This window comes from Pristis pectinata, chromosome 41, assembly GCF_009764475.1.
Source record: "Pristis pectinata isolate sPriPec2 chromosome 41, sPriPec2.1.pri, whole genome shotgun sequence".
In the NCBI taxonomy this organism is placed as follows: domain Eukaryota; kingdom Metazoa; phylum Chordata; class Chondrichthyes; order Rhinopristiformes; family Pristidae; genus Pristis; species Pristis pectinata.
In genome coordinates, this window is record NC_067444.1 from 4,746,837 (window position 1) to 4,765,687 (window position 18,851).

Below are 18,851 nucleotides of genomic sequence, written 5' to 3' on the forward strand. Positions count from 1 at the left end.
AAGTCACCTCTCATCCTTCTTCTTTCCACAAAGAAAAGCCCCAGCTCCCTTAACCAACAAGCATCCACATATTTACCACCCACTCACCCCTCGCTCATCAGGATCTACTTGGATCTGCCCTTCACCTTCCCCTTAATGTTTCCCATTGTCTCCTTCTTTACTTACAGGTTCCAGCACTGGTTGTCTTTGTGTTCCCGTTGATCACACTCCAGCAGCTGTCTCGACCTTCAATCCCCTCCCCTATCTGTCTCTACCTGCCTCTTTTGTCTGCCTCCACCTGTCATCCATCGGCTTCTGTCGCCCAACACCGCCGCCCTCTTCCCCAGCTGGGTCCGTCAGCCCGTCATCCTTAACTCCTTCCTCAGTCCAGCAGCCACCACTCTCCCCCTCCTCTTTATACTGACTATCTCCCCTCGGTGCCCTCAGACCTGCTCCATGGAATCGACCCAAAACAATGCCTATTCTCTCCATTCCCACACCCAGATGCTGCTCGACGTACTGAGTTCTTCCAGAAGAATTCCGTTTACTGCACAAAACCCCCTTAGAGCGCAAATATATATGCTTTCGTCTCAGGCAACGGTGACTACTGAGATATCCATTACCTTGGAATCCTTTTTGAATAATTAAATGAAACTGAGAAAACGGAAACGTTCAAAACAAGTATCAGTGTCAAAATATCATCCATTTACCGACGTCCAAGAATCTTATGGTGAAATAAAAATCAGATTACTAACGTAGAATGAAGTTTAGGCGCAGACCAGAGGGGCCTAATGGCCTGCTTTCTGTATGTTGTGTTCTATGGTTCTATTGGACTGGCTGCAGGTCAATGGGACTAGTGGAATAAAGTTTCGGCACAGACTAGAAGGGCCGAATTGCCGGCTTTCCGTGCTGTAGTGTCGTATGGTTCTATGGTGTGGTTCTGCATGTTATTTGAACAGATTTTTGTTCTGTCCTCACAGGTACCCGTACAGCACGACTGACAACTGACCGTGCGGACAAAGTTTTTTTGAAAGGAGAATCGGTAAATTTTACTTGTGATTTTCACAATGAACATAACATCAGCACTTTTCGATTGTACGATGGAAAATACGTGGTATTAATACACCATCAGACGGCCATTTCAAGGAGAAATTCGCATACGTTTACAATCAGCCTCGCGAAGATTGGAGCAGAAGTTTACTTCTGCCAGGGAGACGCAATGTACAGTGAATCAGTGAGGATAACAGTATTGGGTAAGCTTCAATTCTATTATTTTGAGGGAGCCCCGCGTATCATCCCACTTTTGATATGAGAAAAAATGGATGATATTGTGACTTTCAAAAGTCGTGCAAAACATGACAAAAATGTATTTATCCTGTCAAGAGTATCACTGTGTTTTTATTGGCCTCAACATGAGCTATAGCAGCTTCTCTCAACCAATACACGGGATGGAACTTCAAGTTTTTTTTTTCTTTTTTGCCACCACGTTCTTTCGCATGGGAAGTGTAAATAAAGATCCAAGAATGTACTGCAGCACAAGACAAATATTAGATAGCTGATTCTTAGTTATTCGCTACGTGTGCATCAAAACACAGTGAAATGCATCTTTTTGCGTTATTGAGAATGTGCTGGGGGCAGCCCGCAAGTGTCGCCACTCTTCTGCCGCCAACATAGCATGCCCACAAATCCTATCCTATACGTCTTTGGAATGTGGGAGGAAACAGAAACACCCAGAGGAAACCCACGCAGACACGGGAAGAACAGGCAAATTCCTTACAAACAGAGGCCGGGATTCAACATGGCTCGCTGGAGCTGTCATAGCGTCACGCTAACCGCTTCTTGAGTTAGTCGCCATTTGGTCGTTGATCCATTCTCCTCCTGTTCAGAATCAGTTTAAAACATTTTACTGGGTCTTTGGCAGTTTTTCCTCGGAAATATTGATCCAGATGCAGAGATTTTCACAGGTTCATGTATGAATCCAAGCCCTGATCTTCCCAGTTGTCTCCATTCTGGGGTCAATATTAAAGTGTCTGAGCTAACACCCACAGGTAACAATCATGCCCAACAGCTGAAACGGTACCCCTCCATGGCCTCTGTCTATACATCTCACTGCCTCGGTGAAGCAACCAGCAGAACCAAGGACACCACCCGCCCTGGACATTCTCTCGTCTCCCCTCTTCCGTCTGGCAGGACAAACAAAAGCCTGAAAGCAAGCAACACCAGGATCAAAGACAGTTTCTATCCCGCTGCTATGAATGTTTCCCTTATACAATAAGGTGGACACTTGACCTCACAATCGACCTCGTTATGATCTTGCAACTTATTGTCTGCTTGCACTGTACTTTCGCTGTAGCTGTGACACTTTATTCTGCAGTTTGTTTTGTTTTACCTTGTATTACTTCAACGCACTGTGCAATGAATTGATCTGTATGAACGGCATGCAAAACAGGGTTTTCATTGTAGCTCGGTACATGTGACAGAAATACATCAATTCAACACCACTGATTAGTGTGAGACAGCTGTTAGTCAGGCTTCAGGAGCACGGCTTTTTATTAACTAAGTAACCGACTGAAATTCTCAAGTTCAAGTACTAATTCCAGCTTGTATAATGTCGTGAACCTGACGCTTTAAGTAGAGCCGCGATGGCCCATTAATGATACTTCAATGATATTCGAATACTGGGCGGCTTGAGCTCTAAAATAGACAAAATAAGTACTCGATTCATTAAAGAAATATAAACCCAGCATCGGGCGTTTTGCTCGTTCAGTCCCTGCCGAAACATTGAAACAATAAGACCAAGGGTCGTGTGGTTTCCAATCATCCGTTGTTATATCCGGATTCATATCCGTTATATCCGTTGTTTTATCTGCATCAAATGGGATGGGATGGCTGCCTTTATGAAACTACATTAATACAAGTTCGTTGCATTTTCAACTCTGGCATGCTTGACGATTATTCTCACAGAGAAATCAACGGGAACGAAGGAACATAATAAATGAAACACCTCCAAACATTCAGAATTCTGGTTCAGTGGCGCCGGTTATTGTCTTGGTTGCGTATATTCCAGAGCTAGCGTTTAACGAAGCCCAAGTTGGAAATATTTCGGAAGGCAGAATCTATTTGTCACCACCATGAAAAATGATGCTGGATCGCGTTTGACTTCCACTTTTCATCGCCAATAAGTTAAATAATGCTACAAGGCATTACCCGGATTGTATCCACCAGATTGGTAAAAGTAGCTGCAGCCATATTAGGCCGCAGATCCCCATTGAACCACTTTTCTCAACAAAATAGAAGCGAAGTAAAGCTGAGAATGTACAAGCTGGAATTCGTCTCATAATTTAACTAGTCACACACTGCCACTAAACTCTAAGAGGTAACGTTGCAGCTTTATAAAACTCTGGTCAGACCATACTTGGAATATTGTGTTCAATTTTGGTCACCTCATTATAGGAAGGATGTGGAAGCTTTAGAGAGGGCGCAGAGGAGATTTACCAGCATGATGCCTGGATCTGCGAGCATGTTTTATGCGGATAGGTTGAGCGAGCTGGGGCTTTTCTCTTTGGAGAGAAGGAGGATGAGCGGTGACTTGATAGAGGTGTACAAGATGATAATAGGCATAGATCGAGTAGACAGTCAGAGACTTTTCCCCAAAGCGAAAATAGCTAACGCGAGGGGACTTAATTTTAACGTCATTTGGAGGAAGGTATAGGGAGGATGTCAGATATAAGTTATTTTACCTGGAGAGTGGTGGGTGTGTGGAACGCATTGCCGGCAATGTTTGTGGAGGCAGATACATTCGGGACATTTAAGAGACTCTTAGATAGGCACATCATTGATAGAGAAATGGAGGGCTATGTGGGAGGGGCGGGTCAGATAGATCTTAATAAAGTGTCGACACAACATCGTGTTTTGAAAGGGCTGTACTCTGCTGTAATGTTCTATGTTCTAAACTTAAAATATCTCCACGTTTAGCCATATGAATGCTAGATTTCCCACGACTCTGAACATATTTACTTCCAATTCCAGGTATTCCTAAACTGCGACTATCAGCTGATCGTGCGGATGGGGTATATTTGAGAGGAGAAACGGTCACCTTGACTTGTGAAGCCGACTATGAGCATCGACTCAGCTCTTTTCAGTTTTATGACGGAGAACGACGTTTACCCTTTAACCACAGGGAGAACGTTGCATGGGGAAACGCAGTCAACTTTACTATCACCGATGCGGAGACGGGGCCACATCACTACCTCTGCCTTTACACCACCCGGAAATCCACAGAGCAAAGTGAAGGTGTGAACATCATAGTCGTGGGTAAGTTTCAATTCGTGTTGATCTGAAAGAACACTGTTTCACCTGATTCCAACTCTAATTATGAAAACACACAGTGGAAAGCTGATATTCAAAAGTTGTGCAAAAATCTGAATTTAATTTGCTAATCCCCTGCCGAACGTCGCTGCGCTTTTCGTTTTAGTAAGGTTAAGTATGAATGAATATGGATATTTCCCCAACAATCCAGGTTGGATTCCATCATCAGGTTCCCTGTTTCTCCAGATGTTGCAGGTGTATTTTCCACATAGGAAATTATGAAGTGCTCTTGCGCAATCCAGATATTGCTTCGTGTACGTCGACCTTTGATCCGCGTTCCATCCTTCTTCAGTTCATCATAAGTTGAAGCTTTGTTGGGGGGGGGGGGGGGGGGTGGGGGGGGTAAGGTTGGCAGTTCCACTCGGAAATTCCGATAGTCTCAAGTGCAGACATAATGGGCAGGCACGGTAGTGTAGCGGTTCGCGTAACGCAATTACGGCGCCAACGACCCGGATACAATTCCGGCCGCTGTCTGTAACCAGTTTGTACGTTCTCCCAGTATGTCTGCTTGGGTGTCCTCCGGGTGCTCCGGTTTCTTCTCATGTGCACCGGTTTCTTCCCATATTCCAAAGGCGTACGGCTTGGTAAGTTGTGGGCATGCTACGTTGGCGCCGGAAGCGTGGCGACACTTGCGGGCTGCCCCCAGAACACTCTACGCATAAAGGTGCATTTCACTATGTCTTTCCATTTTCACGTGGCCACCAAAAGTATCTTATGTTTTGTAAATTTCGGGACATACTCGTCATCATGCAAAGTCCTGAACTGGCCGGCCTTTCTCAAACCGTGAAATCGTGAGGTTGAAGCACCAATCTCCATAGACGGAAATTCATGGAAACCGCTGAAATTGTATCTTTACTGACCTCATGAAAAAGCGACAAGAATCAGAGAGCAACTTCAGACTGATGTCATGTTATTTGCTATAAGGTTTCGATTGGTTAAACGTTATTTTAAGGATATTGGCGAAACTCTAAGACTTTGTTACCTAAAATAGTTCATATTTTAGCCCAAAACACAGAACATTCAACATGTTTAATCCAGTCAATTTAAATAAAAAGTGATAAAGGTGTAGAATCCTCCCGTGATTATTAGCATTACAAAGCAGAGTTAAAGATTCAGGAAGGTTAACAACCGTCAAAGCAGTGAGCTGGTAACCAAGTGGGACTGGTATACCAATTAACCGAAGGCGCAAGTTTGTTTTTTTACCACATTAAGTAACTGTAGATCTCAAAGCTGCACGTCTGAGAGGATAAAACCTTAACTATCATGTCCCAGAGTTTTCCTGTTCTCCTGTCCCGTGCTGTTCTTCGTGACACGTCCCAATATGAGTCCGACTTCGTTGTATTCCATAACTTCTGTCCTGTTTGCCCTCTACGTCATGTCGTTTTGGTTTACGAAAGTAGCTGGGCGTTTCATATTGAATCAACCGTCCATTTTTCCTTCCTTTGATTTAAAGATCTGCCCATACCAAGAATATCGGTGAATCCCAGTGATGCTTTTCATGGTGGACTCGTTGTCTTTACATGCACAAACTTACAGGAGATACCGGAAATGACTGTTTATCTTTACGGACCCGGTGGATTAAATGACTCTGTGTCCCAGCCTCCCACTCCACAGAACAATTCAGTTACCTTCAAAATCAAGAATGTAGTTCGAGACCAGAGCGGAAATTATACCTGTGGTTACGAAGCTGTGGTGAACGGAAGGCGGCTACAGTCGGCGCTGAGTGATTCTGTACATTTGTCTGTAAGAGGTGAGTAAAATGCACACTGTCACGCAGGTGAAATTAACCTTGTACAATGACGTAGCTTGAGCAAAATTGGATGTTACCTACTTGATTCCACACACGTCAATTAAAATAAATGACAGCATCCGCCTCCGGCGGTGATACAATCGTTGCAATGACATGAACTTCTATCCAAACTGCATTCTCAACTTCATGAACTGTGTATATTTTTTCCTGCGTCTGTTTATTGGTACCTGGCTCTGTTTCTCCTTCCACAGACACAAACATACCTACTGTTTAATGTTTAAACTTTTCGCTTAACCAGCCGTTTCTTTCATATCTTCATTCATTTGCAATTTGTTTAATATATATCTCCATTTATACCGTGTTTCTCACATTTCATTATTCGTGTTCGATTTCGTCCTAACCCGGCTGAAGAGACAAAGTCTTGTGAAGCCTTTTTGGGGCGGCAGGGTAGCGTAGCTGTTAGCACGACGCTATTACAGCGCCAACGATCAGGGTTCGATGCCCGTCACTGTCTGTAAAGAGTTTGTACGTTCTCCCGTGTCTGCGGTGGGTTTCCTTTGGGTGCTCCGGTTTCCTCCCACATTCCAAAAGACGTACGGGTAGGTTAATTTGTGTTTAAAATGGGCGGCGCGGACTCGTTGGACAGGAAAGGCCTGTTAACACTCTGTAAATATATATTTTTAAAGCCGCAATAATGGCGACCGTGTCATGTACAGGTTGTAATAGTCAAGCGATTGGATGACTGAAATTTCAGAGCGTGAAGCAGCGTGCACAGAATATAAGAGCGAGGGTTCATGGTACAAATATATAAGGCAAGGTTTGCCGAGATCAGCGATCCCATATACAGTTATTATTTTCCGCCAGACAAAAGAAGAGCAAACGAGATTTGCCAGGATGTTACTTAGGGCTGAATGTTTCAGTAATTAGGAGAAATTGGATACAAGACCTTGTTTACTATTGACGACAGGAGACGTGGAAATATATATCAAATTCTCGGGAGCATAGACGGTGTCTGTATCACAGACAGACTGTTGAATAAATGTGATGCGGTTATTGAAAATAACATTACAAACCAATTGACATCAATATAAGGGCAAGGGTGTAATGGTACAACTATATAAGGCATTCGTTCATTCCCGCCTGGAGTAGCATTTGCAGTTCTCGACGCCACACCCGAGGATAGACTGCAGAGGATATTCATCAAGATGTTACGTCGGATCCATTGTTCCGTTAATGAGGAGCTATCGGAAAGTCTACGTTTGTTTTGCCTCGAGAAAAGGAGGCTGGGTTCTAATTGACGGATTCAAAAGGGGCAAACCTGCTCGTCACTCTATCCTTCAATTTAAAGTGGTCCATAGGGCTCACCTCTAAAGATAAACTATCCCGTTTTTTATTCTGATATATCTCCTTACTGTCATAAATGCAATAACGGAGTGGCTTCCTTAATTCACATGTTTTGGACTTGTCATAGTCTTAAAAAATATTGGGCAGATGTCTTTCATACTTTTTCTGTACTTTTTAAAATAAATTTTAAACTTAGTGCTTTGACTGCGCTATTTTGGATTGTTGGAGAGAAAGATATAACTTTGAAGGCCTCTGATTTACATATTCTGCCTTTTATTTCTCTTATAGCCAGGAGAGCAGTATTGCTTAAATGGAAGGAAGCTACCCACCTACGCATGTTCAATGGTTACAGGATGTTATGTCATACTTGAATCTAGAGAAGATTCGCTGTTCAGTTTTTGAATCTAACCTAGACTTTAAAGCCCTGTGGGGACCCTTTTTGAATTATTTTCAAAATCTCTGATTTGGGGACTAAAATGCAGATATTGGCTGAAACTGTTACTTTTTAAAGGTTTTTCCTTGCTGTTTCTTCTATCTAACGGCTTCAGGGTTTGGTAGTGGGGGTAGATTTTTTTTTGTAATAAAATATTTCGATTTTTTCTTTCCTTATTAACTAACTACCATATGTGATTATTGATTTATAGTATTGTAATCCTAAGTACGACTTAATACAATGTATACAGTAGTGTTTTTACTTTCTTTTTTGATGCAAGTACTCCGTATTTCTTTCATGGATTTAATAAAAATATTGTAAAGAAAAGGGGCAAACGTGGGCCATTTAGCGAAAAGGTTGACATCACAGCAGATATATCTCTCACCAGAGGGCATGGGATTAAGAGGAGACGTCGAATATGTAGACGCGATCTGAGGTAGAATACTTCACCCAAAAGTGGTTGCAATTTGGAATGCACTGATTTAGTGAAGGAGGCAGAGCCTTAAGAAATACCAGAAACTAGCACTTGAATCGCCGGCGCACATAAGGCTGTGGACCAAGTGCTAGTAAATTGAATTAATGCAGATAACTGCTTGATGGCCGGTATGAAGAGACGAACCGCCTGATTCTGCACTGGATTTCTATCACTTTATGGCTCTGTCAGACAACTTCTATCAAATAAATTAAACACAGCACGTTGTTGCTGTCAGTTGGAAGAGGGCGCCCTTGTGAAGAGGTTTTGAAAACAGTTGCTCTGAAGTCTGAAGTAAAAGCAGACAACCGAGGAAATACAGTGGATGACAGGTGGTACCTGTGGAAAATATGGACGTTTCAGGCCAATTGCGCTTCGAACTTCAGCTTCCACAGCTCTTAAAGGGGACAATAGACCGATGTCACAGAAGGTTCAGGGGGTCAATTCCTGTCTTGACTGTCGAACGAGCAGATACTAAGCTGATTGTGTTTGTATCCAATGGTGATCGGAAGAGAGATAGGTGCTCACCATGAGATTGTCAAAATTGTGGAAGTCCTGACGCGGTCGATGCAGGGAGATTGTTTGAACCCATTAAAGGGAGTCAAAATAAAAATCGAACAGTCAGAAAAGCGCTCAGGAGAGTTATCCAAGTGGAGGTCGTTTCTCCTTCAGCTATTTCCCCAGTTCGGCCGCAACACTTCGTCCAGATCAAGTTCGCAAAGCGGCATGACAGTGAACTCCTTTCAAAAGGCGATTAAAAGTCTTTCAAAAGCGACAAATATAAGAAATTGTAAGTGCTGAGACTGCACAGAATTTGACGTGTGATATAACATGATGTTACTGAAGGAATTATACACTGAGGCATGTCATTCTCTGATATGTCCGCTATATTTTGAATCTTGGCTGGATCTAACGCAATTGCAACTCCTTCTCTGTCTCTCCCTCTCTCTGTCTTTGTCTGTCGCTCTCTTTCGCGCCCTCTCTCCCTCCCTCTCTCTCTCTCTCTCCCCCCACCTCTCTCTCTCTCTCTCTCTCTCTCTCTCTCTCTCTCTCTCTCTCTCTCTCTCTCTCTCTCTCTCTCTCTCTCTCTCTCTCTCTCTCTCTCTCGCTCTCCTGGTCCCCCTCCAAATACCTGAAGAAAAACTCATGTTTACAAAAGTAATACTCAGGTTTTTTCTTCCAACTTACAATCTATATGAAATGACCGGCACATCCAGTGGGTTCCCCAGAATTTTTAGGTTTGGGACGACTTAACTACTCTGCGTTCAATTTGTCGTTCGCCAGAGGTACGAAAATTTGCTGATGGCATATGACCAGACTAATTATCATTTCAATATTTTGTCCGTTCTTTCTCTTTTCAGCTCAATCTTTTCGGGCGTTGATTACAGCTTTTGCTGTCTTGCCTCTGATCCCAATCTGTGCTCTGCTGGGCATCTACTGCTGGAAGAAAAGTAGGTTAATCTATGCATGTATATCTATTGTAAATCTACTGTAAGCATGTGTATCTCACTACAACCCCTTAAACCATGTACCCGTGCTAGGCAATTAGTTTTTGGCAAAAAAATATTGAGGATATGGTGCACGGACAGGTCATATTTCGAAGGTTGAAGTTGAAGAAGTTTTGTCGTAACTTAGGATGACGAAGTAACGGATACCCTGCAGCGTAACCTTTTATCGATGTTAACCACCGTAAATGCCTCAAAGCTCCAAGGATCGTTTCCAACTTCAATGCTGTTTGCTGGAGCTTGAACGTTCTCCGTTTGACTCCGTGGGTTTCCCCCTGGGTGGGCGGTTTGCCGTTACATTCCACAGAGGTCCCTATTGTGTTATTTCACCACGACAACGTTTCCCCCTGTGTAGATGATTGGCAGAACCAAGGAGTGCGTTGATGGCGATTCTCTTAGAATGAATTGGCATAGGTATTAATGCGCGAGGAATGGGCAGCACGGCCCTGGCAGGTTTATGGGCCTCAATTCTGTGCCAAGGAAACTATGAAGAACTGACATTGGACAAATAACTAATCAGATGGATCTCTTAAGGCGAGTTTCCTGGAATCAGTAACAACACAGCTAGATGAGTGAACGTTCATATTTTTAAATTAGTTCACATTTTGTAGTTCCTGATCTAAACATGGAAATGTCTCACATCTATCTGCTCCTCTTACGATGCAACCACAATCGAATCTGCAGTTGTTCATTTTTGAGCAAGCACCTCCGAGATAATTCTCTATTTCTACGCACTCCCTCGTTACCAGTAAGATAATCAAATCTACCAAATATGTCTTCGACTAATTTCGTACGAAATGCTCCGGAGCTCTTCACCTTTGCTTCTTAAAACCGTTTTCCCCTTCTGAAAGCCTGGCCATCTCTGGTTTCTTTCGTTCACAGCTGTGCCCTTTGACCGAACCGTTCCTTAACCACCCTTTTCTGTCAATTATAACTAATTTGGTTTCTTCCTCTCCCAGTTAGGCTAAAAAAAATCTTCAATCTGAAAGATGAACCCTTTCCACTTTCCACAGATATTCCCCGACATGCTGAAAGTATCCAGTATCCACTGTTTATATTTCATTTTTCGTCATCCTGCATTTTATTTTTATCTGAGCGCTTTTTCTTTAACGTTCTTATGGATTAAACTAACTCTAACATTTTCTTTGAACACGTTTGGATTAATGACAGGTATACTTGTTACACGGTGCAGTTGTTCGACGATGCTTCCAACTATCTGACAAGGTCCTTTTTTTGTTTTGCATTTAATTTATACGTTATTTCTATGTCGTTCACAGGGAAGGCAAGAAGCCGTGGTGGAATGACGTGAGTGCATACTTTTAGCAGACTGAATGGAACTGATACCTATCGTATTCCTTCGGAGTGCATGTTGTATCTTCATGTTAAAATTAATTAACTCGTTTACAATGACTGCGTGGCCCTCGGAATACGATGCCTTTAAGCGTTCCGCAGATTAAAATTTGCCTTACGTTCAGATATGTTCAGCTTTTGTTCATAATTGCATATTCTCCGCGTTTATTGAATCTGTCAGGTCCTCGAACATTCGCGTTTCTGCCTCAATGTGTTGCAGCTGAACTCTATCTTCCTTAAAAATAACACGCGCACATGCTTTCATATTACGCACAATCCTTGTCTGAAATTTATTTTCGGCTTAGCTTTGCTTGGGCAAATAATATAATTCATTTTGTTGTTCTAAGGACAAGACCACCTCCTCAAGACCAGATATATGACAACGTCCTTCGTAAGTTTCATTTTGTAACAAAAGTTGCCTCTTGCGTACAACGTTCTCACGTCATAAATCAGAACGGACACAATGCTGTTGATAAACTCTCCAGAAGTCTTTCCAATATGCACGGTGTTGTTGCCTCTGGTCTGAATCACACTAGTATCAACGTATCATATTTTGACCGTGTGCTTAAAATACAGCGATGAATACTTGAGATATTAAATGCTTATGGCTGAATTAACCACTCAGTGAACGCTGAATATAATCATTGGAATAGAGACAGGGAGAATGTATTGGAATAAATGCTGGAAACACAAGCAGGTCAGAAAATATCCCTGGAGAGACTAGCAGTGTCAACGATTAAGGTCCAAAGTAAAAACAGAGAATGTTGGAAAATGCTCAACAGGTCCGCTGCGGTCTCTGGAAGTCATCCCGATTTTAACTTTGACTGTTTTTGTCTCTCCACGGATACTGACTGATAAGTCTTCCTGTTTGCAGAATTTGCAGCTTTTATTTCAGATTTCCGGTGTGCGCGGTTTATTTTTGTTTGAATCTCTAACGTTCACGTTCCGATGGGTTGACTTAAGTCTGGCCTTGTTCTTGGACAGTTATGAACTTTGCGTTGACTTCATTTTGTTACAATGAACAGACATTTATTTTGTTCAAATAAGCTTTCTGTTGTACAAAGTCCTTGCGTGCCAAGTTATAATTTTATACAAAATTATTTTCCATCTCTGCGTCTTTCACAGCTCACGACACAGCCCGTGGATATATAAGGTGAGAACATAATTTAAATGGGAACGCAGGGGCGTAACACTCGCGTGTAATTGCATAGGACCGTTTTTGCATCCTGGTATTTTTGTTTCAAAAAGAATCTCTAAAGCATGTAGGACACCCACGCATTCATCCAATCATGAGGTTTAATTTCCAGAAAGGCAATATATAGCTATTAATTTATCTGCTTGGGACTTGGTACCGGTGACAGGGATAAAATCACTGAGGAAATAAATCGCACCGAACATTCAACGCCTACTGATTTTCTCATTCAGTCATCTATTTTAGTCCGTTTTAAACCTGACTGTGTCCTCCATGTATCCTCGTTTGCGGAAGAGTTCTCTCTCTCGCTTTCTCTCTTTCTCCCTCTCTCTCTCTTCTCTGTCTCTCTCTCGCGCGAATCCCTTTTCTCTGCAATGATGCAACATTTTACATGTTCCACCTGTCAGTTCGTCGACTATTCACAGATCAGCACAATTCCCTGTGAATGCAGATTGCATCTTCCTTGACAATCAACTCCACTCACGTGATTACAGGTTACACATGATCGTTGCCTGAAAACTGTTTTCCACTGACTGCAATATTTTGAAAACTTCTCCACGAAAAGTAAGATGACTGAATGCTGAATACTTTATTTTAAGGGCGACGCCGGCGCCGTTGGAAGACGAAGTTGATGACGACGTTGTCTGTAGGTTCTTTGCTACTTTTTTAAATTCAGTATTGTATGTGCTGTTCGGGTCCGTTTACTTGACGTTGAATAAATCAAAAACCAATGCGCTCAATGGGAAAACGGATCATATCCACACAGATATCACTAGAAGTCAGTATTGAACCGTATTAAAGTCAGTTTCTGGAGCCGTGAGGGTGTGAAGCAGAGCTCATAGTCTGAAACCTGCTCAGTCGAAATGTGAATGCGATGAAAGTTTTGAACCCAGCGACGAGTGAATATTTCTCTTTTAAATTCACAGAGAGCTCAGAGCTGTAAGTTAACATAAAGGATCAACAGATCAGCTATGATCCTATTGAAGGCAGAGAGGTCATGAGGTTATGAATGAACTCCTCCCTGCAATGCGCCGTGTGTTATTGTCTCCCGACTGACACGAAGAACAAAGTAATTGATGCAGAGTATCCAGTTTTAGCGTAAATATGAGCTGCAGGGTCACCGGTATTTGGGCGGCATATTCAATCCTGACCTGCGGTGCGACTTGTGTGGAATTTGCCCGACCTCATTGTAACTGCGCGGGTTTCCTCCAGGAGCTCAGGGGTTGTCCCACTTTTAAAAGACGTGGCAGTTACTACGTTACTTACCCATTTTAATTGGCTTCTCGTGTGCAGGTAGTAGAATCTGGAAGGGGTGGAGAGATTTATGGGAATGCAAGAAGAGATTTTAGAGATAATTAATGAAGGGATAGTATCAATTAGATGGGCCGAAATGTCTTCCATCCAGGATGCAGTATGTATATAACCAAGATAAGATATTGACATAAACCTAAGCGTGATGAGTAAATACTCCTTGCCCGAAAAAGAATGCAACCTCCCTCTTGAAAATCCAAACTGAGATATTTTAAACATTGACGCATTTTTGTTTACTAATGTCACACAGATGCTCATCTGACAATGGAACCTCAACCGAAGCGATGCAAAGTGAGTTTAAAATTCCCCTTCAGTTATCGTTTATAACTCAGATACTTGCTGTCAGAAAAAAAATGCTCAAGGATCGTCTATCACTGTCTGAATGGGAAGTAGAATTCTTCTCCTTTCAAACGAAAATGCACGTTATTTTTGATCTCAGTTTAGTAAATCTTCAAGAGCGAAGTGGGATTATTGTGAGGATATTATTTAACTTCATACATCTTGGATTTCACGCAGTGAACAAGGCACGCCTTTTGGAGAGATGCTTACGCTATGATGTGTAATGTTGGTGGTGTTGTGCATGGTGGAGAAGGATGCCAAATGACAGAGCAATATTTAGAGCAGGCGCAGATATTATCGGAAAAATAGCAAGTGTAGTTTCATCTAGCCACGTGTAAGGTGTTGACTTTGGAAGAGAAGATGTAAAGGAAAGTACGCAATTACGGATTCGGAATATGCTTCGGATTCTGATTCAAATTCGGATTATGTTTCGGATTCGGATTTGGTTTCGGATTTGGATTTGGATTTGGAGTCTGATTCTTGATGGTGTTCAGTGGCTGACTCTGTTTCGGATTCGAATTCGGATTCTGTTTCGAAATCGGATTCTGGATCTGAATCTGATTCTGTTTCAGACTTGGATTCGGATTAGGGATCTGTTTCAGACTCGAAATCGCATTCGGAGACTGTTTCGGATTCTGATTCTGTTTCGGATTCGGATTCAGATTTCAGTTCAGATTCGGAGTCCGATTCTGCACACGGTTACTGGCAGGACAGTTATCAGCGTTAATGTCCAGCGGTGTCTCGTACTCCGTGCAGAGCTCTCAGAAAGTGTCTACACCAGTGGATAGGGTGGTAAAGAAGCGGTATGACGTGCTTGTCTTTATTAGTCGAGGCATTCATTTCAAGAGTCAGGAAGTTATGTTGCAGATTAATAAAATTCTGGTAAGGCCGCAACGGGATAAACTGCATTCAAATCTGGAGCCCCATTTTAGGAAGGATATGGAGGATTTCCAGACGGTGCAGGAGAGGTTTTCCGGGATGGGACCTGGAATGGAGGGCAAGTTTTGTAAGGGCAGGTTTGGCAAACTCGGCTTGATTACTCTGGAGCATCGGAGGCTGAGTAGAAACTGAGAGAAGTTTATGAGGTTTCAGAGGCACAGACGGAGTAGGCCGTCGGCATCTTTTCCCCAGGTTTGAAATGTCAAATACTAGAGGGCATGTCTTTGAGATGAGAGGGGGTAAATTCAGAAGAGGTGGGCGGCCAAGTTTCTTTGACACAGAGAGTGGCGGGACCCTGGAATGCATTTCTTGCAGGCGTAGTGCAAGCAAATACGATGGTTAATTGAGGATCTTAGCTAGAACATGCATGTGCAGATAATACAGGGATCTGAACCTTATGTAGGCAGAGGAGACGTTCAGTTCGGCGTTGAGTTACTGGTTTAATTAGTTCGTCACAGCATCGTGGACCGAATGGCCTGTTCCTGTACTGTACTGTTCTATGTTCTACACATTAGGTTATATCATAATATTTCCTAGAGTCATCATTCGCCGTGCCTCAAATGTTAGCCCCCGTTTGATGCTCTTGGGATTAATTGTTGGGTGCATCTGTATTACGTTTGTGACTTGTGTAGACTGGGTTCGTTCAACTGTTGCGATCACCTACCCGATTCATGTGAAAGGAACTAATTCTTGACACGTCCCAAAAAAACTTGCGCTAGCAACATTGTGCGGACCAATAATCGCTGACGTTAAAAATGGCCTTCATGGAAGCACAACAAAACCTATCCGCATTATTTTCTTGTCGATAGAATATTGATTAGCTGTTAACAGAATAATAGATAATTAAGTAACTCGTTAACCAATTTAATCACTCTCCTCAGGACCAGCAAGAAACCTTTCAAGTCTACGATGATGGTGAAACGATCTATGCAGCGGTGAAGCCATAGAAAGCTTACATGTCTTCGGGCAACCCGCGTCCGTCTCACCAGTACACTCGGTGCCGACCAAAGCAATGATCATGGGGATTTTAACCTGTTCCATCTTACGCAGTAATAAAAAGCTTAGGAAGAGGTTAACTAAGCAATTCAAGTTTCCTCGCGCCCTTTCGACACTTGGCTTAACTTGCGGCGCCAAAACCAGTCTTTCCGCCCGACAGTGAAGTCTCGAAATGATGACTCGATCTTCAGTTCATTGATGCTTGAGAAAGCTTCCGTCTGAATTGCTGTTCTGAAACCCAATCGTCTTAATTTTTTTGTAAGAACTAAGGAGTTTGCATTGTAATATCGTTTCACTTCTTTTTTCTTTTAACATTGCTGTCATGGTCCGAGCGGACATGCATAAAATATGTATAAAAAAGGCGCTGGTCACAACTTTCAGACAATGTTTGGAGATGAAAATGCATTTTACGGTCATTTAGTCGTTTTTGTCTGCGAGCGTTGAACAGATCAACAAAATACAGATCTGGACCGTGGGCAGCGAGTGACGTCCTTTTTAGAAACACAATGTCAGTGTCACGAACCAGCAACAAAAGAAACACACTGAACATGATTCAGTGTTAAAACTATTTTATTAATCACTACTTATGATAATACGTAAGATAAAAGTAAAAATGTTAGTTTGTTAGAATTCAAAACTGTTAAACCTTGAACGTTAACCCCAAAACTAAACTCTTCGTGTGTGTGTGACAAAGTCCCAAACTCCAAGTTCAGGAATGGTTCTTAAAGTTCAGTTCCGCAAGCCATAAGGTGAAACATGAGCAAGGGCTTCTTCAACAACCACCGTTGTCTGAAGATAAGACGTAGACGTAGAGAAACATAGAGAGAGTAAATACGAAATCCAAATGTTCCACGATGGAACCCAAACGACACTTCAGTGTTTACTCGGTAGTGACTTCCTCACCCCGAAAAGCATCCGAACCGTGGTCGTCCACACAAATACCTGTTTCCTTCTACAGGTCAGCAACAAAGTGAACTCCACCGGATTACTTCCAACTTCCATACATGGATTTCAGTGGCAAACACAGTTATTGTTTCTCATCCGTCGATAGAGAACACTAGCAGGCTGGTGTCTCTCTCCTTTCTCTCTCTCTCTCCTCTCTCTCTTCTTCTGACCTCTTCAACAACGTCATTACGTCCTTTATCTTCTATTGACGTAAGCACGCCCCACACACACCCACACTCTATCTTAAAGAGACTTTCACTGAGTCCGTAACATCACCTATGCACATGTGAGAGAAGAAGGGAGGGAGGGGAAAGAGAGAGAGAGCCGCTGCATTTCAAATTCTACAAAGCTCATGGTTGTGGCATTATTTACGAGATCACGTGAGCTTATCAGTCCACCCCTTAATTCATTGTCTCAACATTTTCTGGGTGATATTGTGTGGGGGCATCGTGAATATGAGGAGTCGTCACAGCAAGGAATAGCAAGGTGACAGAAATTAATGTTGTTTCACAGGCAGCGGGCATTTTGCATACACCTGTAAATGTTTTCTTCGGTGGGACTTTCTGTTGTATTGTCCAAGTTCCTCATTCTTTGAAGTAATATTTTACAAGTTAAAGTCAAGGACTACCATTGTGAATTCCTTGGGTACTGAGGTTGTTGTTAGAAGTAAGCAGTTTATAAAGGTTTTATACTGACGTCCTTCAGGAAACACACCCCCCTCCGTCTCCCCTTTCCCTCCCCATCTTCCCACTCTGTTTGCCAAAGGATGTCCGCTACCGCCCACAGATCTGCATGAACTGCTGGGTATTTATGCTGCCATCTCCTTTTTTATGTCATTGCACTGTACTGCTGCAGCAAAACAGAACATTTCACGTTATATCTCACTGGGATTATCGATCTGATTCTGATTGGTGATCAGATTCAAATTCGAATTGTGATTTAGATTCAGATTCGTAGTTTATTACTGTTTCGGCTTCGGATTCGGGTTCTGATTCTGATTGAGATTTGGAATCTGTTGTGGATTCGGATTTGAGATCGGATTCTGACTCTGCCTGAGATTTGGAATCTTGCGAATTCGGATTTTGATTCAGATTTCAAATCGGATTCCGACCCTGATTCTGTTTCGGGTTCTGATTCTTATTTGGATAAGGATTAGGATTCTGACGCTGATCTTGTTCTGGATTATGTTTGGGATTGGGATTTGGATTCGGATTCTTTTTCGGATTTTAATTCTGATTTTTAATCTGATAATTTTTATCAGAAATGGATTCTGATTCTATTCTAATTTGAATACTCTTTTGGAGCCTGATTCTTTGTCAGATTCGGATTCCTATTCTGATTCTCATTCGGATTCTGTTTACGATTCTGATTTGAAATCTGTTTCGGGTGCGGAATCCGAATGCAAATAACCACCTTACATTCTCTCCCGAAGTCGCTTCTGAGTGGTTGTGGCGAAATCGACTCAGATACACTGTTGTAGTGGTGATAACATTCTATTCAGGTTTAGAATCAATTAGTTGTGTTTAATGGGGATATTGTGTGGGAAAACCGATCATATAGAACTGTCACAACGAAAAATAGCAAGGGGAGAAAATGTCTATTCAACAGGCAGTGGATATTTTACATATAATTGTAGATATTTTATTCTGTGGGAACTTCTGTACTGTGGTCCATGTTCTTGTTCCTTTGAAGTAAGTCTCTGTCCTGGAAAAAAAAAGCTGTGACCTTTTATTAGTATGCCTATGTCCCTCATGATTTTCTATACCGCTATATGATCACCCTCAGCCTTTTACAATCCGGCGTAAAACACACAGGCTGTCTCATCCCTCATTTCCAACACAAGCCATCGAACGCTGGCAAAACCTTTCTGAATCTTTTCTGCATCATTTACAGCTTAACGGCATGCTATTTATAGCTGCGCCACCATA

At 42.4% G+C, this 18,851-nt stretch overlaps 1 protein-coding gene across 3 annotated transcripts in view; it reads left to right on the forward strand.

Moving 5' to 3' along the window:
- LOC127566465 (uncharacterized) overlaps positions 1 to 18,640 on the forward strand; it is a 52,469-nt gene extending 33,829 nt beyond the window's left edge. For 2 of the 3 annotated variants that reach the window (XM_052008899.1, XM_052008901.1), the window contains 10 exons: positions 960 to 1,232; positions 4,009 to 4,293; positions 5,801 to 6,097; positions 9,708 to 9,797; positions 11,129 to 11,156; positions 11,549 to 11,592; positions 12,327 to 12,354; positions 12,993 to 13,039; positions 13,955 to 13,995; positions 15,864 to 18,640. In XM_052008899.1, the coding sequence (XP_051864859.1) occupies positions 960 to 1,232; positions 4,009 to 4,293; positions 5,801 to 6,097; positions 9,708 to 9,797; positions 11,129 to 11,156; positions 11,549 to 11,592; positions 12,327 to 12,354; positions 12,993 to 13,039; positions 13,955 to 13,995; positions 15,864 to 15,929 (1,199 nt within the window). In that variant the 3' untranslated portion in view covers positions 15,930 to 18,640. The remainder of the gene's footprint in view (positions 1 to 959; positions 1,233 to 4,008; positions 4,294 to 5,800; positions 6,098 to 9,707; positions 9,798 to 11,128; positions 11,157 to 11,548; positions 11,593 to 12,326; positions 12,355 to 12,992; positions 13,040 to 13,954; positions 13,996 to 15,863) is intronic. The other variant, XM_052008902.1, reaches the window with a different exon arrangement.
- The last annotated feature ends 211 nt before the right edge of the window (positions 18,641 to 18,851 follow it).